This window comes from Aythya ferina, assembly GCF_964211825.1.
Source record: "Aythya ferina genome assembly, chromosome: 10".
Lineage (NCBI taxonomy): Eukaryota > Metazoa > Chordata > Aves > Anseriformes > Anatidae > Aythya > Aythya ferina.
This window is the reverse complement of record NC_140306.1, coordinates 20,755,960-20,781,223: the sequence shown is the minus strand read 5'-3', so window position 1 is coordinate 20,781,223 and position 25,264 is coordinate 20,755,960. Positions and strand designations below refer to the sequence as shown.

The 25,264-nt window shown below is 38.1% G+C and overlaps 1 protein-coding gene across 6 annotated transcripts in view; it reads right to left on the bottom strand.

Moving 5' to 3' along the window:
• Positions 1 to 25,264, bottom strand: part of CACNA2D3 (calcium voltage-gated channel auxiliary subunit alpha2delta 3) — a 468,808-nt gene that overhangs the window by 120,948 nt on the left and 322,596 nt on the right. For all 6 annotated transcript variants that reach the window (XR_014696338.1, XR_014696339.1, XM_084530631.1 and 3 more), the window contains exons 14-17: positions 23,991 to 24,008; positions 12,245 to 12,316; positions 11,333 to 11,413; positions 1,749 to 1,823 (exon numbers count right to left, since the gene is read on the bottom strand). Coding sequence is in view for 4 of the 6 variants with exons in the window: in XM_084530631.1 (XP_084386757.1) it covers positions 1,749 to 1,823; positions 11,333 to 11,413; positions 12,245 to 12,316; positions 23,991 to 24,008 (246 nt within the window). In the remaining 2 variants the exon portion in view is untranslated. The remainder of the gene's footprint in view (positions 1 to 1,748; positions 1,824 to 11,332; positions 11,414 to 12,244; positions 12,317 to 23,990; positions 24,009 to 25,264) is intronic.

Here is a 25,264-nt window from a genome sequence, read left to right as displayed (position 1 = left end):
GTCAACAATATGTAGAGAAGTGTAGAAAAACATTACAGCAATAAATTAAAATATTTGTTGATCATTGTGGTGAAATGATTCAATTAGATAACCATCACAAATTATTACTCAAAGAAAGAAACGGAAAAGAAAAGGTAGACTATGAGTTTCTGCTTTCCATATTCATATAATCTTTTTCTAAAGAAATTTTAAAACTGAATTAAAAATAAAAACTGCATAAAACAGTTTCAATGGGAAAAATCATTACTATGAGAAGTCAAGCTGACTGATGAAAATGAGTATGTTAGTATGGGTAACAGAAATATCCACCCTAAGAGGCTTTAATGTTAAAAAATCAGAACCAAATGTTTATGAGCAGAAGCTTATCTGAAACTTAGAAATTACGCTGACTGCTGTGGGGCTTTTCCACATCCTCTTACCCAGTTTCTGCATCTTCCTCAGGAAGAATCTCCAGTTGGACACTGCTGGTAATAGGGTTCTGGAGATTCTTGTAGTATGTACTTGAGAAGTATGTACTTGTAGAGATAGTCTCTACTCTCTTGTAAAGACAGAAGATATTTTGGCTAAGAGATAAAGTGCTTTGGGATTGATTCAGAGCTTGCTATCTTCCTTAAAAGTAAACTGCTTCTGCTGAGGTTGGAAGTTATATATTCCCTAATAGTTTGGGTAGCAGAGGTTCTGCTTCTCATAAAACAAGGGGATATACATTCATTGTTATGAGAAGTTACAGTGAAGTTACTGAGAAAGTTTTTCCATTCATCGATGAAAGTCCCTCTGTTAAACTTTTCATTACTCCACTCCAGTTTAAAAGTAAATAGGGAAACAATAAATACAAATACAAATGTTAAATGTGTAATTCCTATCCCAAATCTTAGAAATACAAAATTCTTGTGATGAATGAAAACATCCGATATGCTAATGATTTTTAAAATATGCTTTTCAATAATTTTATATGAAATTATCCATCCCATTGATATTTGTTTTCTGCTAAAATACTGTTGAAGTCAGACATTACTTGAAGTGCCTGCATACAAAATACATATGGCATCCATGTGTGTAAAGCAGTGGAATCATTAATATCAATGCTTTACTAAGATCTGATAGTGATGGAACACTTGCACGTGCTGTTCCTAAATAATGATGCAATCAAGAATTTACCAGTTCTCTAGGGTGTTAGGCTGATAAACATTTACGTAACAGGCACTTCTATTTTTCTTACTGTGATTATTGCAAAGATGATGATAAGGGAAACTAAAGGCAAAATCTGCAGCTATTTCTCTTTTAGTATGAAAATCCCTTGTGCCCTTATTTTGCTTAAAAATATGCTTTATTGAAATTTATGTACACATATTAAATTAGCTTTAACACTTTAACATGACAAATAGGGGTTATTATGCAGCAATAGAGCATTACGGCATTCCATTTCAACATAAAATGAACATAATTATAGCAATTTTTGGCTTTGCCATTTTTCAGCAATGGAGGCCTGCCTCCTTTGTAGAGCAACTGGTATATTTATTCTCCTTGATTTTTTTCATGCTAACCTTCATTTCCAGAAGTAAATTTACCAAGCATTATAAAGTGTTATAAAGCATTATATATAGTAACAGCTATAGAGTATAGTATAGTTATAGGGTAACTCATCCGTTGTATTTTTTTTTTAATGATTATTACATTTTTCACACTAAAAGAAAAATAAATGCAACATGTATATCTAGATAAAATAGAAAAGTAAACAGTATTCTTACCAAAGGCCTAAGTTCTGGATGAGTCAAAATATATCCATTGTTTGTAATTGCAAAAGCGTATCCATGAATGCCTAACTGTAAGAGTAAATGAAAAATAAATGCCAATTAGCATGGTCTCCAGTAAATTCTTAAACAAAAAAGAAAAGCGTTTAGTTATCTAGGGCTTAAAACTGACATTCTTAAAGCCCACACAGTATTTCATTATAATATATGCAGAACTTTGATCCTTGACATTTTTGAAAATGAGAGCCTGTCATTGTGACAAATGCTGCATATAGCACAATTTCAGAATGTCACACACACTTTGCTATCTACTGCACTTATTTCTATGTACCTTGGAGTGAATTACTTAGATACATATATATGAGACACCATAGCATGTCACATACAATGTTTGCCAAAGCATAGGTATGCTGACATTTAGTAAATTCACACATTCCCAGGAGTGAGTAGGTTCAGGTTACTTCACTTCATAGGTGGTGGTAGAGAAGAATCATTTAAATCAATGAAACTAGATGTATGGCTACACCGAGCAAGCAGTGGCCTGCCATATGTGATATTTTTTTGCTGACAGAAGTTGCGAAATCTTCAGTGCTTGTTCTCGTGGGGGACTTCAACTTTCCAGACATATCCTGGAAGTACAACACAGCCCAGAGAAAGCAGTCTAGGAGGTTTCTGGAGAGCGCGGAAGATAGCTTCCTGACACAGCTGGTTAGTGAGCCTACCAGGGGAGGTGCCCCGCTAGACCTTCTCTTCACAAACAGAGAAGGACTGGTGGAGGATGTGATTGTCGGGAGCTGTCTTGGGCAGAGTGACCACGAAATGGTGGAGTTCTCTGTTCTTGGCGAGGCCAGGAAGGGGACCAGTAAAACTGCTGTATTGGACTTCCGGAGGGCTGACTTTGAGCTGCTCAGGACACTGGTTGGCAGAGTCCCTTGGGAGGCGGTTCTGAAGGGCAGAGGGGTCCAGGAAGGCTGGGCGCTCTTCAAGAGGGAAATCTTAATGGCGCAGGAACGGTCTGTCCCCACGTGCCCAAAGATGAGCTGGTGGGGAAGAAGACCAGCCTGGCTGAACAGAGAATTATGGCTTGACCTTGGGAAAAAAAAGAGGGTTTATAATCTTTGGAAAAGTGGGCAGGCCATGAGGGAGGACTATAAGGATGTTGCGAGGCTGTGCAGGGACAAAATTAGAAAGGCCAAAGCTCATCTGGAGCTTTATAGTACAAATCTTTATAGTACAAAGACCTTTCTTTTGCTTTTTTTCTTTGAATTACAGATATGACTTTTCAGCTCCGATTTTGCTACAGTGCAGTTATGTTTCTCTTACTAGAAATATTTCTCTGGGAGGGATGCTCATGCTATTATCTGTCAACATCTTAGTGTTTTTTTTCTAAATGTCTCATTTAGAAAATAATTAACATTAGTAATTAAAATGAAACTATCTGTTCTTCTAGAGGTGGTACGAATGATAATAAATTTTAAAGAGAAAATAAGGAGAAAGAGTCTAACCATATAATATGATTCCATTTTACATGGATGAAAAGCAGTTTTATACATCTGACAAGTATGTTATATATCATATAAAGATGAAATTTTAGAAATTCTCTTGTGTGTGTAGACAAAATGAACACTGATTTTTTTTTGCTGGATAGTATAAAACCTCTTGGATGCTTTTAAGGATGAACACTAGAGTGTGTGGTTAACTGGAATGTAATGTGAGGGTGGTTGTTTTTAACCAGTCTTCAGAGATATGATCCTTTTCTGAGTCCTTTCTCAGTTTCTAGCTCAGTTTGCTTCTGCACCCTGTTTTGGCTTCCCTGGTTATTCTCCTGTGGTGGTTTAACACCAATGGGCAACTAAATGCCACCACGCTGCTTTGTCACTCCTCAAAAGGACGAGGGAAGAAAATGTGTTGAAAAAAGCTAGTAGACTGAGATAAGAACAAGATCACTCATGAGTTATTCCTCAGTTATTACTCAGAATAAATCAGATTAATATAATTTATTGCCTCTTAATAACAGACTAGTACAGTGAGAATGGAGCTTAAAGTAAACTGAAACTACCTCCTCTGCCCTGAGTGCTGTGGAGGAACAGGAGCTGTGGTCAGTCTGTAATACTTTGCTTCTGCTGCTCCTTTACGTTCACTCCCTTCTGCTCCAGAGTGGGGTCCCTCCCATGGAATGCTGTCCTTCCCAGGCTGATCCTGTGTGGGTTTCCCACAGACAGCAGCTCTTCAAGAACTGCTACAATGTGGATCCATACCACGGGTTCCATCCATCAGGAGCAAACTGCCCCCACACGGGTCCCCTGTGTGTGGCAGCACCCCCCAGACCCTTTGTTCCTGCATGGGCTCCTCTTCACAGGCTGCAGCTCTGGCCTGGGGCCTGCTCCTGCTCTCCATGGGCCGCAGTCTCCTTCAGGCTTCATTCACCTGCTCCACCGGGAGCTCCTCCACAGGCTGCAGGGTGGAGATCTGCTCCACTGTGGTACTCCCAGGCTGTAGGGGGACAGCCTGCCCCTCCATGTGCTTCTGCATGGGCCTGACATCCCTTCTCACTGGCCTTGGAGTCTGCGGGATTGTTCTTCTCTGTTTTCTCACTCCTCTCTCCCAGCAGCATTTTTTTGCTTTCTTCAATGTGCTTTCTTCCAATGTGCACAACCACTGTCACTCACTGGCCTCGCTCTGGCCAGCAGCAGATCCCTTTTGGAGCCATCTGGAGAAGGCTCTGATCTAATACTAATACAGGGCGCTGCTCAAAGAGGCCACCTCTGCAGTGCCTCTTGCTACAAAACCCTTACACATAAGACTAATACATCTCTTTGTATGTCTAAAAGCTTTCTGAAGGGCTACTGTTTAAATGTTCAGGATAAATTTGCCTATAGATTGGAGCTGAAAAATCCTGGGCCTACAAAAGGGATTAAAATGGTTATCATATATAAGGAAGTTGCAAGGCAGTGCAGGGACAAAATTAGAAAGGCCAAAGCTCATCTGGAGCTCAATCTGGCTATTGCCGTTAAAGATAACAAAAAATGTTTTTATAAATACATCAATGCAAAAAGGAGGACTAAGGAGAATCTCCATCCTTTACTGGATGCAGGGGGAAACTTAGTTACAAGAGATGAGGAAAAGGCGGAGGTGCTCAATGCCTTCTTCACCTCAGTCTTTAGCAGCAAATCAGTTGCTCTCTGGATACCCAGTACCCTGAGCTGGTGGAAGGGGATGGGGAGCAGGATGTGGCCCTCACTATCCACGAAGAACTGGTTGGTGACCTGGTACGGCACTTGGATGTGCACAAGTCGATGGGGCCAGATGGGATCCACCCAAGGGTACTGAGAGAACTGGCAGAGGAGCTGGCCAAGCCACTTACCATCATTTATTGGCAGTCCTGGCTATCGGGGGAGGTCCCAGTTGACTGGAGGCTAGCAAACATGACGCCCATCTACAAGAAGGGCCAGAGGGCAGACCCGGGGAACTATAGGCCTGTCAGTTTGACCTCAGTGCCAGGGAAACTCATGGAGCAGATTCTCTTGAGTGTCATCACACAGCACTTGCAGGGCCCGCAGGCGATCAGGCCCAGTCAGCATGGGTTTATGAAAGGCAGGTCCAGCTTGACGAACCTGATCTCCTTCTATGACAAAGTGACGCGCTGGGTGGATGAGGGAAAGGCTGTGGATGTGGTCTACCTTGACTTCAGCAAGGCTTTTGACACCGTCTCCCACAGCATTCTCCTCAAGAAACTGGCTGCTCTTGGCTTGGACTGGCGCACGCTTCTTTGGGTTAGAAACTGTCTGGATAGCCAGGCCCAAAGAGTCGTGGTGAATGGAGTCAAGTCCAGTTGGAGGCCAGTCACTAGTGGCGTTCCCCAGGGCTCGGTGCTGGGGCTGGTCCTCTGTAATATCTTCATCAATGATCGGGATGAGGGCACGGAGTGCACCCTCAGTAAGTTTGCAGATGACACCAAGGTAGGTGCGTGTGTCAATCTGTTCAAGGGTAGGAAGGCTCTGCAGGAGGATCTGGATAGGCTGCACCGATGGGCTGAGGCGAACTGTATGAAGTTCAACAAGGCCAAGAGCCGGGTCGTGCACCTGGGATGCAATAACCGCAAGCAGAGCTACAGGCTGGGAGATGAGTGGTTGGAGAGCTGCCAGGCAGAGAAGGACCTGGGAGTGATGGTTGATAGTCAGCTGAATATGAGCCAGGAGTGTGCTCAGATGGCCAAGAAGGCCAAAAACATCCTGGCTTGCATAAGAAACAGTGTGACCAGCAGGTCCAGGGAGGTGATCGTCCCCCTGTACTCGGCTCTGGTGAGGCCGCACCTCGAGTACTGTGTTCAGTTTTGGGCCCCTTGCTACAAGAAGGACATGCAGGTGCTTGAGTGGGTCCAGAGAAGGGCAACAAAGCTGGTGAGGGGCCTGGAGAACAAGTCCTACGAGGAGCGGTTGAGGGAGCTGGGCTTGTTCAGCCTGGAGAAAAGGAGGCTCAGGGGCGACCTTATTGCTCTCTACAGGTACCTTAAAGGAGGCTGTAGTGAGGTGGGGGTTGGTCTGTTCTCCCACATGCCTGGTGACAGGACGAGGGGGAATGGGCTTAAGTTGAGCCAGGGGAGTTTTAGGTTGGATGTTAGGAAGAACTTCTTTACTGAAAGGGTTGTTAGACATTGGAACAGGCTGCCCAGGGAAGTGGTGGAGTCACCATCCCTGGAAGTCTTTAAAAGACGTTTAGATGTAGAGCTTAGGGATATGGTTTAGTGGGGACTGTTAGTGTTAGTTCAGAGGTTGGACTCGATGATCTTGAGGTCTATTCAACCTAGAAATTCTGTGATATTTACATCTACCAGCCTTACGGGCATTTTACCTTTCTGTTAATTCAAGTTCATTTAGAGACACAGAAGAAGGCATACTTCTACTAAAAAAATCATGTAATTCACATATTTGTAACGAGTGGAACTATGGGAGATCATTTGAGAGCAATGAAATGCTTTATGAGGCCTAACGGAATATGTAATCAAATTTAGCACTGTACTTATTTAAATAACAATACTACTCTTTTAACAATATGCCCATTACAGAGAAGGTTGTACCCACCGACTGCAATAAATGTACCTTCAAATCATTCATGTGGTCATTTGAACATCCCTTAGCATAAACATGATGGTAATATGGAACCTTTCTGCAGCTTCAGTGTGTAACTGACTTCTACCGTGCCAAGAACACACACCTTGCTATGCTTTCTCACTCAGTTCTTTTCGCTTCAGAAGCAATGACCCACGCAGAACCCAGACATATCTTGCTTTGGTATTTGGTTCACATTTCTCCTACTAAGAAATAAACTTTTGAAAACATAATTCTTCCCTATCAATGATCTGGCTGAACAAACTATCCTTATTCAGCAATGTGATTAATGAAGCGGTTTAATTATAAGCACTTTTTTTTTTAATTATTTTTAATTTTTACACTTCAGTTGATTCTTAAATGCTTTGATGAAGTGGGTCCTCAAGACTTTGTCCAGCATAAAGCAATGTGAGGAAGGTTGACAAGTCAGAAGCTTTTCTAAGCAAAGTAGGATAGCAAGTCTGTGGGCTTCCATAATCTTCTGGGAATATACAACAGAGTAGGACATTATGGAAAGGTCATGAAGAAAACATGCCAGGTAGATTTATACCATGTCTTTCTGTGAATGATTGTGTATGGTCAACTGTATCTGTTATATAGAAGATGGTTTTGTAAATTAGCAGTTTTCCTAAAGCAATAAACTTCAGTGAAATTAATAGAAGGTGATATGTTCTTGGCATCTCTTCATAAAGGAAGGAGAACCAAAATATTAACAGTGGACATATTTTACCTATTATAGTATGACAAGCAAGCTAGCTGTTGGCTAAATATCAGATCTTGAGTATAATTGTCTGTGTTGAGAACTGCAGAATAATGTCCAAGCACTGGAAGTCAGGTAAGAAAACAAATGTGGGTGGCATACTTCATAAGAAAAAAATATTTGCCTATTTGAAGCATACCAGGATTCCAGGGGTAGCATTTTATTGTGTGTTGTGCAATCTGTGAAACTGTACACTCTTTGCACATAAAATGCTTTGGTTTGAGAGAGAGTACTGCTTACAGCAGTAATGCAATTGTAAAAAATTGTAAACTCCCTCCCCAAAACAATCATAAACTCCCTTTCTAAATGACAGACTGATTCAGAAACGAAAACCTTTTTGTAACTTCTGTAAAAATGCCACATGAAAACTAAATCCAGCCCTACCTTATTCCGGACAAACTCCCACTGACATCTCGGGAAGTTTAGTCTGGATAATTACTGCTGAAAATAGCTCATTATTATTATTCATCTTCCTCAGCATAAAATACATCTCATCCAAGCTGAGAGAATTCCAGGTCAGCAGAATTCTATTTCCAACCAATCATTTTATATCCCTGTGTGAATTTTTTTTCACATGCTGCCTCTGCAGGAATGGGTCCCAGGGGTGATTATTGCTCTTGAAATTGCATGGTCTTTTTATTGTTCAGAAATGTTTATGGTATGTGAGACTGGAAGTTTTAACTCAAACAATTTCACTAACCTAACTGTATTGCATGATATTGGTGCCTCTTGTAATAATCTTCTCTTGCATTACATTCTGCAGTATGTTCCTTCAAATAGTCTCATATTCAGAAAGAGGATCACATATTACTTCCTCAGAGAACTGTCTTTATAATATCATATGACAAAACCAGAAATTATAATCTCCTTGCCTATCTTCTTTTCTGAATCACTCTGAATAAATCTACTCCAATACCTGTTATTCAGGCCGCACACTCTATGTTCTTGTATTCAGAATATGTCCAAATCTCACAAATGCCTTCTAAATAACATCTCTATGACTTGGCCTTTTCCAATCATCCATGAAGAGACAGGGTTTTGTCAATTGTACCTGCAGTTACTACAACACTGTTCTTCCTTTCCATTACAAATGAAGCTTTCTCTACCCATAGTTCCTTGGAAGGCTGCTCCAAGGATTATTTTCATAGCTCCAGATTTTACACATGTAATATGTTACACATGTAAATACACATGCCCCCTTCCCTGCCACCTTCTACTGATTCTGTATACTTAAAAGGTATAATTTAAGTTGTTGTAAACTACCTGCAGTATTTTGTGCACTGAGACTGTTCTATAATTTATCCTGATACACAGTGCCTCTCTTCACCACATCCTGGTATCAATGAGTAGTCATCTGATGCCTTTCCCCATAGACTGAAAGCTTTTATCTAGCTTTGACAACATTTCTGTTCTGTGTTTGCGTAGTGCCTAGCCCAGTGGGATCCAGGTCCCAATAAATTCTTGCAAAACACCCTTATCAATATTATCATCAGTATTTTATGCATTTTTTAAAATCAAATCTACTTTAATTAGAACTATCCAGTTATTGTATATTGATCTAAAAAATCATTTGGTAATTGCTAATGTATTAAAATTAGAATTAAAAAGGATAGATTTTTCTTCCTTCCTAACTAGAATTATATACAAAAACATGTAGGAATATTCAAAGGCACTCACAAGTCAACTTTTTCCTCCCCACTTCTAGAAATCATTAAATGAGAACATGGCAGCTAATTACAAGGAAAGCATGACAGACAAATTTATGCTCAGTACAGGTACATGTCAAAATGTAGCTATTCCAATGGTTAGCCTCTGTAGTAAAAGCTGCCTACAATACTATATTATGTGCTTACTTGTCCACTGGAATTTAACCAGAAATTCCTTTAATTTTCTTTTGTGACTAAAACAAGACTATTGTCAACTATTTCAGAGATACAGATGTAGTGAAATACCAATGTGCTGTATCAAATTTAAATTAAATGTTATCAAATTTAAATTAAAAGAAATTAAATCTTTGCATCTGCTTGAAACTGACTTTTACCAGGTTACAAATGTTTCACAATGGATGAAATGCAGGAAGTTTTGCAAACTTTTATCATAATTTTTTTTTTTTTAATAAAATTATAGTAGAGTTGTCTTTGGAAAAATATCTAAAAAGGACTGCATAGGAGAGATGGAACTGCTAGTCTGGTTGGACAGGAAGCTGCTCAGGTTCCTGAAATGTGCTGCTCGCTTTAATTCATGGAGACTAATTTGGGACAGGAAGTGCTACAGGCAGGATTCCTAGAGGCATGATTTTTGAATGGTTTCCTTGTTATTTTGTGTGGTATTCTGATTATACTGTGTGGTTGAATTGCTTCATAGATTTTATTGAAGATGACACTTGATATATATACACTTGATATATATAAAGAGTCGTGGTGAATGGAGCCAAGTCCAGTTGGAGGCCAGTCACTAGTGGCGTCCCCCAGGGCTCGGTGCTGGGGCCGGTCCTCTTTAATATCTTCATCGATGATCTGGACGAGGGCATCGAGTGCACCCTCAGTAAGTTCGCAGATGACACCAAGTTAGGTGCGTGTGTCGATCTGCTTGAGGGTAGGAAAGCTCTGCAGGAGGATCTGGATAGGCTGCACCGATGGGCTGAGGTCAACTGCATGAAGTTCAACAAGGCCAAGTGCCGGGTCCTGCACCTGGGGCGCAATAACCCCAAGCAGAGCTACAGGCTGGGAGAGGAATGGTTGGAAAGCTGCCAGGCAGAGAAGGACCTGGGAGTGATGGTGGACAGTCGGCTGAATATGAGCCAGCAGTGTGCTCAGGTGGCCAAGAAGGCCAACGGCATCCTGGCTTGTATTAGGAACAGCGTGACCAGCAGGGCTAGGGAGGTGATCGTCCCCCTGTACTCAGCTCTGGTGAGGCCGCACCTCGAGTACTGTGTTCAGTTTTGGGCCCCTCGCTACAAGAAGGACATCGAGGTGCTTGAGCGGGTGCAGAGAAGGGTGACGAAGCTGGTGAGGGGCCTGGAGAACAAGTCCTACGAGGAGCGGCTGAGGGAGCTGGGCTTGTTCAGCCTGGAGAAGAGGAGGCTCAGGGGCGACCTTATTGCTCTTTTTAGGTACCTCAAGGGAGGCTGTAGCGAGGTGGGGGTTGGCCTGTTCTCCCACGTGCCTGGTGACAGGACGAGGGGGAATGGGTTTAAGTTGAGCCAGGGGAGTTTTAGGCTAGATGTTAGGAAGAACTTCTTCACTGAAAGGGTTGTGAGGCACTGGAACAGGCTGCCCAGGGAAGTGGTGGAGTCACCATCCTTGGAAGTCTTCAAAAGACGTTTAGATGTAGAGCTTAGGGATATGGTTTAGTGGAGGGCTGTTAGCGTTAGGTTGGAGGTTGGACTCGATGACCTTGAGGTCTCTTCCAACCTAGAAAATTCTGTGATTCTGTGATTCTGTGATATTACCTTCTAATGTACACTGTGATCTACAAAAAAATGAAGATGATGCCATACATTAATTCTGGTACTAAAAACTTCACCTCAGGACCAATGATATTTAGCCACAAGACAATACACAGCTATGAAAAAATATAGAGTTTCTCTCTATCCTCCACATGCTACTAAATTTGCAGTAAGTTAACATGCTAAAAAAATTATATATCACATATTATACTAAATAATACACATAATAATCCACATAAAGGACATATCATCATTTGTGAATTACCTTGTATTTTGGAATAGTTTTTAAAAGCTCTTTAACTGGGACATCTGTGCCAACTACTCCCAGGAGAATCCCTTTGGATCTCTGAAAAGAACAATAAAACATGCACTTAGAACCATGCTAATAATGAACATTACCGCCACTAATTTCACATTGCAGCTACTCTGCAGAAGCGAACAGATAATGAACAGATTATCTGAAACGTGGGTACAGCAGAGACTGGTGCGGGACATCTGATCAAACAGTCATTTAATCAATAATAGTGCTCCTTTCTACTTCATCTGCAGTTCAAATAAAATAGGCGTGCAAATTTTCAATGGTTTTTCAGTCCCTCAACAGAAAATTTCTTCATGCAAAATAGTTTCTAAAGAAAAAAAAAAAACAAAAAAACACAAGACAAGAAAAAAAATTTTAAAAAATGTGTTATTCCCTTCACTCCCAATTTATCCTGTCACTTGGTAGACAAAAGAACAATATTAAGCATTAAGGGGAAAGTACATATAATTTTCTTAAATAACATATTAAATTAAAAAAGTAAACATATATAGATAACATAGACACGTGAGTAATTAAATTCTGGATCTACACAATAGAAGCATAACAGTGCAAAAAAGAAAAAAGATACAGATTATTTGCTGTAAGAAGATAATATGGAAGAAAAGACACTAAGACCCAGCATCATCTGAGATTTTCTCTTAGACATATGGTTTCATTATTTTATTACAGTTTCTTGAGTATAGGTATTTGTGATTACTTGTGCACATGTTAATGCTAACAAAGGGATAATAATTGCAGACAGAAGAAAAAGAAAATAATACAGTTTATTAGAGCCAGGTAAAACCTTGTTAGGTCCCCCAAATCAACTTCCATGCAGTCACTCTATTATCACATGACAGAAACAATCCTAGTACTTACAGTTTCATTTTGCTTACTAAATACCGGCATGGCGACAGTCGTCATCAACACCAATCCCTGATCATCAGCAAGCTATATTTGAAAAAGAAATATTATCTCTAAGAACTAAGGAATAATTACATGTGATTGAATTTTTCAATTACATTTTCTTCATTTTAAATGACATAAGGCAATTTATCTAAATGATGTTTATGTATTTAGAGTTGCAGTCAGTCCAGCCCCACCATGCCTCATCTCATTGATACCAGCTCTGTCCACCCCATCAGCTCTATGGTCAGGAAAGATGTCTCATCTTCATTCTTATTGGATTTTCCCATGAGGGATATGAAGGGGCTGAAATGTGGATTGTGGAAGCAGCATGTGCAGTAGCAAAGCAGCTGGAGCTCTGTTCCACATCTTTCCCAGTGTCAGCTCTGCAAAAATTGCCTCAGGTTGTTTTCTCCCAGGAAGAGGTCATGAGTTGCATGCACTTTCCTTCTGGTCCAGACTGAGATCTCATCAGCTAACACGGCAGCAGAAAGGATGACAGCCAGTGAGGATCCCAGGAGCATCTTTGCTCCGTCCAGTTTCAGTTTGCTGGACTAAGTGGTGGCATGAAGGATTAGTTGATGGTACACATCAGGGTTCAATGTATTTCTTCAATTTAGGGAGGAAACAGATCTCCTGACCTTGGTTCCGTTCAAGAGAAACAGGCAAAATGCTTAACAATGGCTACAAGAGAGTGACATGCTCAGACTATTCTGTCTTCATGCCCTCTGGCCAGATCACATCCTTGCCCGAAGGCAATGGTTAGCTGTGATGCTCAAGGAAGGACAAGCACAGCTCTGTGTACTTGTAGATCCTCATCTCTACATATGAAAGGTAACTCACACAGGAAGTTCAGATTTAGTGTTAAATACTTTCTGCCCCTATAGTTTGGGAAGATACAACATTGAAGAGGCTTATCCTGCCTTTAAAACTATGTCATATCCTGCCATATCTATGCCACATCCATATCCAACTGGATTCATAAGCATAATTTAGTTCTAAGTTGCATCTGTGTTTAGCCAAATGCACAAGGCAAGAGAGACAATCTTATTGAGGAACTTTGTAGGTGAGGGGCAAGCCCAATTGCAACAGTGATATTCTCTTACTGCTCCTCCATTAGTATCACATCATCTGTACTCAGGCAGTATTTATAAGACTTCCATTTTTGAGAATTGGTATAACTTTGATTTTTTTTTCTAACAATTTTATGTTATTTTTTAATGAAGCAACAGCTATCAACTGTCCAGATTTTCAAAACACAAAAACCATACGTTATGACCAAGATATTTCTGAAGCATGTTTCACATTAATAAAATAGACAAGTAAAATCTAGAACATTACAGCAGCCCCCAGTCTCTGAAACCAGAGGAGGGTTTCAGTTTCCCAAACAATTATGTTTCCAGAAGCATGGCATTGTCTCATGGTGGGGAGGAATGTTTGCAGACATCAGACAAACACAAATGGGTTTTAGGATAAAGAAGGTTTGTATCTGATAGGGAATCAATAGGAACATGAGGTGGAACAAGCTCAGGACCATACTTTTTTTTTTACCTTTTTATTATAATTTGTTTAGCTTTCATTTTAATAAGTATAGACATTTCTAGTCTCCCTATGATCCTTGATTTGTTAAACAATAGTAAGTTATTAAAAAACAAGCACACAGAAAAACAACCCAACAAAACATTGAGAGTCCAGGGGTTGCACCAAAAGCAGCTGAACTAGGTTAAGAATTTACTCTCTTTGGCCAGAGTCATATATTCAAGCACACTGACGTGATTTGTATGGAGAGGAGCCTTCTGCGATACAATGTGCAATAGTCCTGAACACATGTACACCAGGAAGTGAAAAAGCGTTCTGCTGATTATGGGGTGACATCTTGGAGCGTTTAGAGATTTTATATGATTGCCCAGGGTTGTTCATCTCTGACATTATATATTTGTCATGTATCATTATGGTATTATTTTACAACGGGCCCACTCATTCTCAAGAGATTACTATAAACAATTTATCAGATAGGATTCCAGCCAAGGGACTTGTCAGTAAAGTTTATGGTATTTGAAATTCTTTGAAGGGGGAAAAAGAACAGTCTGGAGTTCCTGGAAAATTCAAAGAGAATAGATCATTAACTCTCAAAAGTAACTATGAAAGCATGCAGAGAATGATTGCCCCATAAGTATGATATCTGCAAGTGTCTGTAAGGGTTGGCTAATGTTAACCTAATTTTTGTAGAAATAGAGTCTTATTTTTTTGGTAGGCTGTTTATGCCTTTTTTTTTTTTTTTTTTTTTTTTTTTAGGTAGGAGAGGGAAGAGATTGTTAGATGAGCAGGATGTTGGCCACTTCCTTAAGTGAAATCAGCAAATAACTGGGTGATAGATTACATGTATTTGGGATATTTCACCAAGTTACCAACTTATGCTCCAGTATTTGCTTCACAAAAATTATTAGATTTTGAGGAGCTATCTCCTGGGGAGGAAGACAAATTTATTCCCTGGGCAATGACATTTTAGTAGAAATACTTTGAAATAGTAGAATGGTAGCCACTGGGTATTTCTGCTTAGACAATTTATGCTAGAATCAGTGAATGAAGCCATGATCTAGGAATTCTGCATTGTCACTTTTTAAGTCTGACAATTTCTTACATATAACAGAACTTTCTGATAGCTTATACAAGTGTTTGAAAAATGTAATAATTTTGAGAAAAAAAAATAAAACTAGAAGGATTCTCTAATCACTAAAAAAATAATCTTATATTCCTTACATTCAGAATGAGCATGCATCACTGATATTTCAGTACTAGCTAGATTACTATTATCTGTATCACCAGCAAATACTTAATAGAAACTAATGTTTAAAGAAAAATGTTAAATACCAAATTTAGAAAACCATAAGATATAAACAAAGTTTCTGAATGACTAGTTATTTCAGAAGTCCATATTATTGTGCAATAAATAGTAAGAGTAATAAATTCTCTGGTTACTCTTTTATTATTCTCCACAAAAGAATATGTAGGTAATCCTTATGATTCCCAATTTTATCTACTGGACATCACAGTCATAGGCTCAAAAAATAATTATATAGGCATGTAAGAAAGAAAATACTGAAGAAAAAAATACTGAAGAAAAAAACATTTCTTACAGGAAACCTCTTGAAACACAACTTTCTTTTTCTTCCGTAAGCACAATATGCATGCTTCTAAGCATTTAGCAAATAACTCATTTATACATAACAGGGTTGTATTTTTTTTAGTGTTGCTGAAAAATATGCAGAATGATACTAATCTCAATATAATGCAGTAACATCACAAGATGGGTGGTTACGCATACAGTGGAGGGCTCTTGGGAATGACTGAAACCTTAAGCAACACAAATTTAATCTCAAACTCTAAACAGGCTATACCTTATCCAATTTTGTTCCTCCGGTCTCTTAGGAGAAACCTACTAACAGTTACAGCCATTTTTATAAAGACATGCTTTATTTAGCATAATTATTCCTCCCTCTGAGATTCAGAATGGTTTAAAGCTACATGCTAAGCTTACTGGGTTCATCTTTACTAACCCCCACATATCCTGGGGGATGGCAAGGTTCATAGGAAACAGAGTAAGGTTTGACAAAATCATACTCACACAATATTATGTTAGTTAGACTTGGGCATCTAATTTCCTTTAATTTTCCTTTCCTAATATTCCTGAAAATATTAGAAAGCTATTAAATGCTGTCATCTTTTTTAGGAATATTGGAAAAATATTGCCATAAAGTTATCACTGAAAAAGAGTTTAATAGTTTTAAGCCAATTATAGCATCTGTGCACTAACTTAGAATTTAGTTCTATTTAAATATAATTACCTAGGCAAGCCTGTCAGGGTTCCTTTAAATTTGCAAAGAATATATTTGCTGTTTTCAGAAGTGGGTGTCAATTCTAGTTTCTTCAAATTCTTGGTTTTGAATTACTGAATACAGAAGAGAACCAGCACAGAAAAAATAAAAATAAAAAAATTGAGATGTAGAATTGTCAGATGCTTCAGTCAGCACCGGACTCATGATTAGCCAAATGAAACAAGGAGGAAAATGTAAGGATCCACAAATTTTGGGCAGAAAAATAATAATGGGAAAAACATGTAATAAATGACTTTTTTTTTTAAACTGTATTACAGGTATTTGACTCACTTTCTTAGAGAATAAGTAGAATAATTTCTTAAGAATGGCAAATGGGAACATACCTGTGTTATTTATTTATATTTACAGAATTATTTATATTTACATATACTTTCCTATATTTATTTAGATATGTATTTATGAAAACACTAACTATCCTAGACATCTGACATCAGCAAGTCTCCACTTGAAGAGTGGAATCATCTTCATGCTAAGTACAGAATTCTGAGTATGTGCAGTACAGCACTAAGTGCTTATCCTTTCAACTTCCCCTTACACTGTTAGGTATTTGTTTCCTGTGGAATAGCTACAAGTTTCTGCTTTTTCCGAAGGCCAAACTAGTATGTTTACATGAAACTTATGCATTTCAAAACAACCCCTCAAGTTTACCTTATCACAGGAATTCTATGGGCATTTTCTTCAGGAAACTGTTTATCCCTCAGAAAATCGGAATGTTTTCTTTTGCAAGCATGGAATGTAATATGAAGAAATATGCTTCCCCATAAAACACAGTGGTCACCATTTAGAAAACAAAAGAAACAACTTTAAGTTCAGTTCAGTTCAGTTTCTTCTGCCCCAAATGCAACTAGGTCATTCTCTGGGTGATTCTTTTTCATTAAGGACTGCAGCTGATGAGAGAGCAGTAACCAACATTTCCCACGACAAATCGGGAAGATACCTTTATGAGGGGACACAGACTGCCTATGCCAGTTCACATGCGAAGGCATCTTCCTTCATTAACAAATACAATCAGTCTGTGCTTATACATTTTCTAACAGTCAGACTAGATCTATTGACCAATATTGGTCTGGCTGTTTCCTTTGACAGGATAGGACCAGTGCATCTGTCTGGGAGTCCCCAGCAATGTATGAAACTTGACTGGCTTCTGTCATATACACCAGTGGTTTCATCTGGAATAAGATGATATCCACAGTAATGTGAAAGCAATCACTTGGTGGGAGAGGGCTCACTGCAGCCCTTCTCATGGCAAAGCACGGTACATCTGGGAACTTATGAAGCCAGACACACCACATGTCCACTGTCAGAGTTTTCTTTCAGCAAGGTGGTTTCACATATTCAAATGTATCCTCAGGGAGGTAACAGAGAAAAGGACTCCATCCTATGCACTGAGCATCTCTCCTTAGTACTGCCAGGGCACAATTAAGTTTTGCTATTGCAACAGCTGTTGTTCAACCAGCCATTTCAAAAATCTTCCATTTTCTACCTTTCTGCTGATTATTATTTTCTGATTTAGTTCTACATTTGAATACATTATTTCATCTTCTCTTGAGAATACCAACTCACAATAGCATCAGTCCCTCTAGGACTTATTAATAAACCAAAACCAACATAACAAACCTCAATTTAATCTCTGTCTGAGCTTAGCTTCCTCTCAGGATTCTTTTTCTTTCCTTTTTGCACTTAGCAAAAGATAGTCTCATCTGTTTTACCACATAAATAAAGCCAGTAGGCCTCCTCTATCAGGTGATCTGGGAACATTTAAGCAGAACTACATTCTACTTAAATGCTATAAATACCATCTATTAAGTGGAGGAATCACAAGAAAGAATTAATGCAACCTTAGTCTTGAAGAGCTATGAAATGCCAGTGATTTGACAATGCTTCACTAGATAATATGCCTATATAAACTTCAAATTAGTACAATAAGATTTCATGTGAATTAGAATCAATTAAATACTAAACATAGGTGTGGACTCATGAATATGCCTGCATATGTTTATGGAAAACTAGATCCAGATCATACTCAAAATAGTAAAATACTGGGAGGACCTGTACAGCTCCAAAACTCAGATGTTTTTTATTTCTTCAAGTCTGGAAATATATTCTCATATAAGTACAAGCAGTTTAACTGTTATTATTCCTATGTTTTTCTGAATCATGGAATTACAATGGCACAGTAAAAATGCATTTATTTCAATGCTTGAGTTCATTTCATCTGAAGTTTGGATGAATTGTGCTATGGATTATTTGTATTTCAACATACTCATCTAGTATTTGAAAAAGAAAAGGGGGGGAGGGGGAGGGAGTTCTTGCAGATTCCTCAACTTACACTAGTGTATTTGGTCTCAGAATTGCTAGGCTACATTGGATGACATTGGAAAGAACAACTAAAACTAGACCCCCTGAGGAAAACACACAGGATTTTTTAAATTATCATCTACAGTCTGAAATTATGGATGAAACAGACAATAGTCGTTTGCCCCAGAAAGCTGATCCATTGCAAAGACATAATGAGAAGGTTTTCAGGCAGGAAGCCATACAAGGGCCATGGAGCAGTGGCCCTGGACATTCGGCTTGATAACATGCTTAGCAAACAATAACAAACCTCTAAAAATCTCAAGAAAAAGGCAAAATGCATTCCCAGACTAATGACTCTTAAATGTTTAGAATAAAGGGAAGAACTTACTCCACCCCAATAATACTCCTTTGAGTTCTACTCTCCCTGGATCTACATGGTTCCTACTTGATTTTCATCATCCCTCAACAGGAGCTTTGATTTCCATGGAATTTAATTAAGTTACCTAGAGACTGAAAGGCAGAAAAATTCTGTCGGCTGTTATATCTACATGACAGAGGTTAAGTTTGGAGCTAAAATTCTGAATAAAAGAAAAAAAAAAGAAGAAAAAAAAAAAGGAAGCGAGGTTAGGAGGTATGGTGAGGATTAACAGAGGCACTTGAACAAATGTTTGGGGAGGGTTGTGCAGCTATGCTGACAACAGAAGCTTTGGGCTGTGGGTCTGAAAGGAAATAGGATTAAGGAAACTGAGTAAGGAGACAGGTCAAAGTGAAGATCTGCTGGCATTGCCCATACAGCTGAAAAGTAGTGGAAAAAACATTGCTACATTCAAAGGGAATTAAAGTGGGGTGAAACTGTGGGACATAGGAATACTGCAAACCCTCTGACAAGATGCTTGTGTTCAAAGTGACTGCCAAAATGCTGACACTTAACCCAGAGGAGACAGCAGTTCCATAGGAATGTCCATGAAGTATGAGGTTCATGCTGAGGCTTTGTTTTTTCTTAATTTTCTTGAATAACCCTGTCACCTTCCCAACCCATCCCTCCTCCCTTCCCCACTCGTGTAGCCTTGTTTCACCTGGTGTCATCTTCTCCTGGGACTACTGTACTTTTCTGTGCTGAGTATAAAGTCATGAGGCAGGCTGGGAGCATCAGAGAACTGGAATTTGACCGGTTAATTGTTTTATATAGACTACAAGAGTAAGGAATAGCTATTATTTTAGCTTAGATTTAAATTATGGCCTGGAAAAATATAGGAGCCTGTGTGAGTGTATTAATTTCCTGTGATATTTCTATGTTCAGCTATATAGGAATGAAACACCAAAAATAACAGTTTAAAATATTTACTTAGGTAAAGTTGGCAAATTGCTGACTCAAAAATGCTACTAAACATCAGTTTGCCTGTTGAGGAGTGTGAGAGAATTTTTTGGAAATTAAGATTATTTTCATGTAAGTGAAAATTTTAATGCAGCTTTTTGAATGGGCTGCTCAACTTTATATACATTATAGAACTGAAAGATAACATCTCAGTAGGTAACAGAGACAAAAGAATGATAAATCAGGGTCAAAATGTTTGCTACATTATTATTTTGTACTTCATTAGATTCAATTTAACTCCTATAATTTTATAAAAATGCTAAAATTACTAGTAATGCACTTCAGTGAAACAGCATCTTTGCAAATTTTCTATTTTCTATTCCCAGTGACAGTTGATTCAACACTTCAAAGTACAGGAAAGTAAATGATGCAGGGAATGATAAATGATGCTCCCAAATGTCTGAAAGATGATAGCATCAAGATAAAAGGAGGGCAAAGCACTACTTACAGAAGTTAAGGGATAACACAGAAAGAAAGAAGAAAGCTGTCAGGAACTTTTGGGCAACAAATATCATCAAAACATTTCTATATGGAAGAAATATGATTCTATTCATAAGAGACTCATTTAAAAACTTTATGTTCCTAAACCCAAATATCTGCTTCTGTTTGGTGTGCCTAATTTATTCGCTTCTACCTCTTCGCACAAGCTAAGTAGAACAAAACATCACAGCAGAAGAAGGACAACAGTTTTTGAATCCTGCTGTGTTTGTTCAAGAAAGCAAGTAAAGCTTTCCAACAAGGAAACAAAACACCTTTTCAAGCTATTAAAAAGGAATAGCTTTTGCTCATCCATGAATATAAAAACTGCTTTTCAAAAGTGTTTCAAAGATAACGTTCATTTTGGAAACCAAACTGAAAGTGTCAGAATATTGGTAAATTTGAGTTATTAGTTTATTATTATTTTCATTTTCACAATTATATGGGATGGCTACCTAGAAAGATGCAGAAAAGCAGCATAGATTACATGACATGAAATTTGCATTATGTTATTTAATTTGTCTGGATAGTAGCACTCTTTTAGCTACATTAGCTCTTCCTGGACATTTTCTTCTGAAAGCTGCATAAACATATTTAATCAGCATCTTTTCACTTGAAATTATAGGGTTTTGTTTGTTTGTTTGTTTTCTGAAGGGGGGGACTTTTTGTTGTTTTGTGGCATTATCTATTTTAAGTATAGGGAATATCACAAAAATCTTTTTAAGACAAATATCATGGTTCAACAGGCATCCAACTTTCAGTCCTTATACTTCATTTTACCTACACACCTACTCCAAATTTTCAACAATTTGTTATTTAACCGCCAGAGACAAACTAGAACCTACAGGTCTTCAAGATCGACAGCTAATTACCATAGAACATTGACTAGACACTGAGAAGACTGTACCCAAAATGATTTGCACAGACGGCATAGAATTTCGTTAAGATGACCAAGTATTTATAATGGATATAAAATAGTAAAGGTAAACTTGGAATGCCACATTTTTCTTTCAGATCACTAGAAGTTTAAAGGGAATGTGTTTAGAGAGACATGACTGTTTGAAATGTTTATAGAAAAAACATTTGCAATATGATGCATAGATTCCAACAAAAATACAGTACAAGTTCAGACACCATATGGCAAAACATGTACACCAGTGACTAAGTCATTCATAAAGGTATTATACATCAGCCCTATGCTGCTTTCCTTCACCTTGCAGATAGCGAGAGATTCTCTGGTTTGGGAGTTGCTTGCTACATTCTGGCCTGCTAGAAGAATGCCAGGATATTAAACTCTTCTTTTGTGTGTGTGTGGCATGAAATGGGAGAAAACCCTTGCCACCTAGAAAGCCCTGTTTGTGTCTGACATTTCACATTGTAGCTCCTGTTAAATGACAAGTAGATTTTTCATTGCTTTATGCAGAGTTGTGGCAATCTGTTGGCCAGTCTAAGACTGAACAGCAAGCCCCAATAGCTGGAAGTGGCCTTAATTCTCGATGCATTCAAGTCAACTGCAAGGCTTGAATGGTGTCACAATGACCTCTAACAGGGGTATGAGAAGAATACTGCTATGAAGCATCTGTTTAGGGTTAGTTGATAGAAAAGCAGGGAGGTGACTGAGGGTACCCCCTCAGTCTTTTTTAGAGAGAGGTTTTGAGCCAAAACATTATTAGCACACAGCCACTGAGAGGCTCTGCAAGGGAATCCAAGAGATTCAAATCACAGAGCATTCAAAGCACAGAGATTCAAATAACATGGATCTGGGGTCAGGGAGAAAACTAGAATGGCAAAGTTTTGATAATCACATGTAAAATATCTCATAAAGATCGTCAGCCCATTAGGAACAGGGAAAGCCTGTCAATAAGAAATAACAAACATCATATCCTACCCAAAGCCTACAACTTTTATGAAGCTAACAGGTTATGTTCATGAAAAGGCTTACTCTTGCATAAAGCTACCAAAAATCCTCACAGACTACTTGTGTCTATCCTCCCTCCCCATCCCATTCATTCCTTCCTACCCCCTCCTCTTTTTCTACATGAAAGTAGGGTACAATTAACTAGACATTATGCACACACACACAAAATACATGGCTCTGGTATTGCATTTGTTTGTTCAAGGGGTACTGAAAACTGGCATTTACGGTTTTCCATGAAAACTATTGCTGTTTTGTTTTTGTTTTTTCTCTAATCTGGAACTTGACTAATTTGTACCACTACACAATTTAATAGCTCAGAATTGTAGACCTCAAAATCTAAAATACAGCATCACAAGACACTGGAAAACAGCCTGATAGGTTATATCTTTCCCCACCAGCATATTTTTGCCTCACCCTACTTCTTTCTGTAAATTGTTAGGAGAAGCATTTGGCCATACACTTTTAAACAAGTAGGTTAACATTAATAAATCAAAGTTAGCCACTCTTTTAGTCCTTCTACTTGCTCAGAAAGCTGTAAACAGAAGGTTTTTTTTAAATCCGTCTATTTCCAGAAAAAAAAAAAAAAAAAAAAAAAAAATTTGTTACCAAAATGTCACATTTCCTAGGCTCTGCAACACACAAGAACAAAATATGGACATAGCCCAGTGTCACAGACTATCGTGTAACCTGAAGATTTAAAACAGGTTTTTCTGAGATCCATAAGCAAAGAAATTTCATACATAGCATTATAAAAATACAAGCTCCCGTGCTCATATTTCTTGCTTTTTAAATTATAACACAGAATACATTAATTAACAATCTTAAAGTTTTGAGGTCCATGGATGCCCTAACTGTTCTGCAAAAGATCACTCGATCTAGAGCTTTCATTAAAAACTCAGATTTTATAATCATTCAAAGACTGTTACTAACACTGACTTTTAATTTCTTAATTGCTATGACATTCCCTATTAAAAGTGTTTTACCTACCACAAGAATGACTTGGATAAGTGAGTATTGCTATCCCCCAATACATTTGATTAAATTTTTCATTTCAATACTTCAAACCACAAACCAGCATCTAGATTTTCTGTTTTCTGGAAACGTTAATTATATTTGTAAAATACACTGGAATGATGCAACAAGCATCAAGCGATTCTTTGAGTTTGCCACAATTATTGTGCTTTCATGTATAGTGGTGACTCTGGTAACATACCACAGTGATGCTTAAAAGTTGTTTAAAAGTTGTTTAAAGAGAATTATATGAAAAAATACATGAAAATTATATGAAAATTGTGTGCAACCTATTAAAAAGGTCAACTGTTGGATGTATTCAGTGTGTTGATAGATACAGTGGGAAGCAGTAAAAGGGCACCAGCTACACTGTGGGTTCTGCAGTCTCTGTAAGAGATAAAATGATCCAGAGATGTTTCACAGAGTAACGGGCTGAATTTCTTTTTTCTTATTATTATTTCAAAATGTTGATAAAGTAGCTTCTCTGCTGTTTTCAAGCTGTAGGCCACTATATGCCTATCATGTTCAGATAGCTCATATGTTTGAAGAGCTGCTCTCAGCGTGTACCTTAGCTAGCCACATCATTGTCTTTATGTCAGCTACTTTTCTTTCTGTTTCAACTACAGATCCCCAATACAGTGAAACTGTTTCACTGATCACCACTGTACCATACTCACAACACCATAGAAGTGTGCAGGACTGTAGGCTACTTTGAGTAACTAAGATTTGAGTAAAATATTTTACCTTTTGAGCCTGAGGGAGCTGGAAAACAACAAAACAGAACAAGCAATCATTACAAATTAAATAAATTTGAAGAGCTATTTCAGTTGTTGTATTCATAAAAATCACAAACACAATAAAAAAAAAAAACACAACAACAACAACAAAGTATTAAAGAAACTACAGAAACTAAGTTTACAGTGTCAATTGATTCAACTTACTGAGGGCTTATATTAACGTAGCTCATTATTTGAGCTAAATATATTATATTATTATAGGCATCACAAAAGCATGCTGCAATTTGTTAAATACCATAGCGCTAAGATAAGGACTGTTTTCAGATATGGTATCACATTTGAACTGTGAAGTAGTCCCATCTTCCTGTACACAAATATAATACAACATAAATGTAGTTTCAGTTTTAAGACCAACCATTCTTGGTTGTAAACATCTAAACCTATAGTTACTAAGAATGAAATGGACATTAGGAGAGGTTTGTCATATTAAAGTAGAAGGTTGTATTCTTTGACACAGGAAAGAAAAACAAAATGGTAAGTAATAGAAAGTAACTGACTTCATGCAAACATTCTGTCATCGATGCATAATACACAATATGCATAGAAGAACATGTCTGTAGTGTAAACACAAGTATGATTATATGCACATACATGCCAATACATGGTGTTCATGCATAAATACATAATTGTATCACACATGTTCTTAGGTGTTCATACCTTATTGTATGCAAAGTATTTACAGTACCAACTCACATTAAAAGGCCTGGAGAGCAGGCAATAGACTCTACTACACACCAAACACCTTATTTATCAGAGTTGAAAAATGAGTTCTGTTTCTACTTTAGGAAAAAGAAAACGCATTGAAGGTTATGGAGAGGAACTCAGAAAAATAAAACTATTATCAGCACACCAAACTCTTCACTTTTTTCCAAATTCTTCTCCTCTTACTTTCAAGCTCTGAGAGAAAGTCACCACACACAACAATTTAGCCTTGTAGTAAATCCACCTTCTCAAGAAATTTGCAATACAAATTGCTTCTTTACAGGCATAATCAACATGGAAACAGGCACATGAGTTAATACCAAATGCCAAAAGATCTTCAAGATCTCTAGTGATCTTCTGAAAGGCCTTCTATCATTGCTCAGAATTAAAACAGACAGAAAAAAACAACTTCCTCATAGTACTCTGCTACAAACTAATGCCCACATTAGTATGTCATGAATGAGAATTGTCACCTGTGATGCTTAATTCACGAATCCTGAAAGCAACCTGTCACAATTT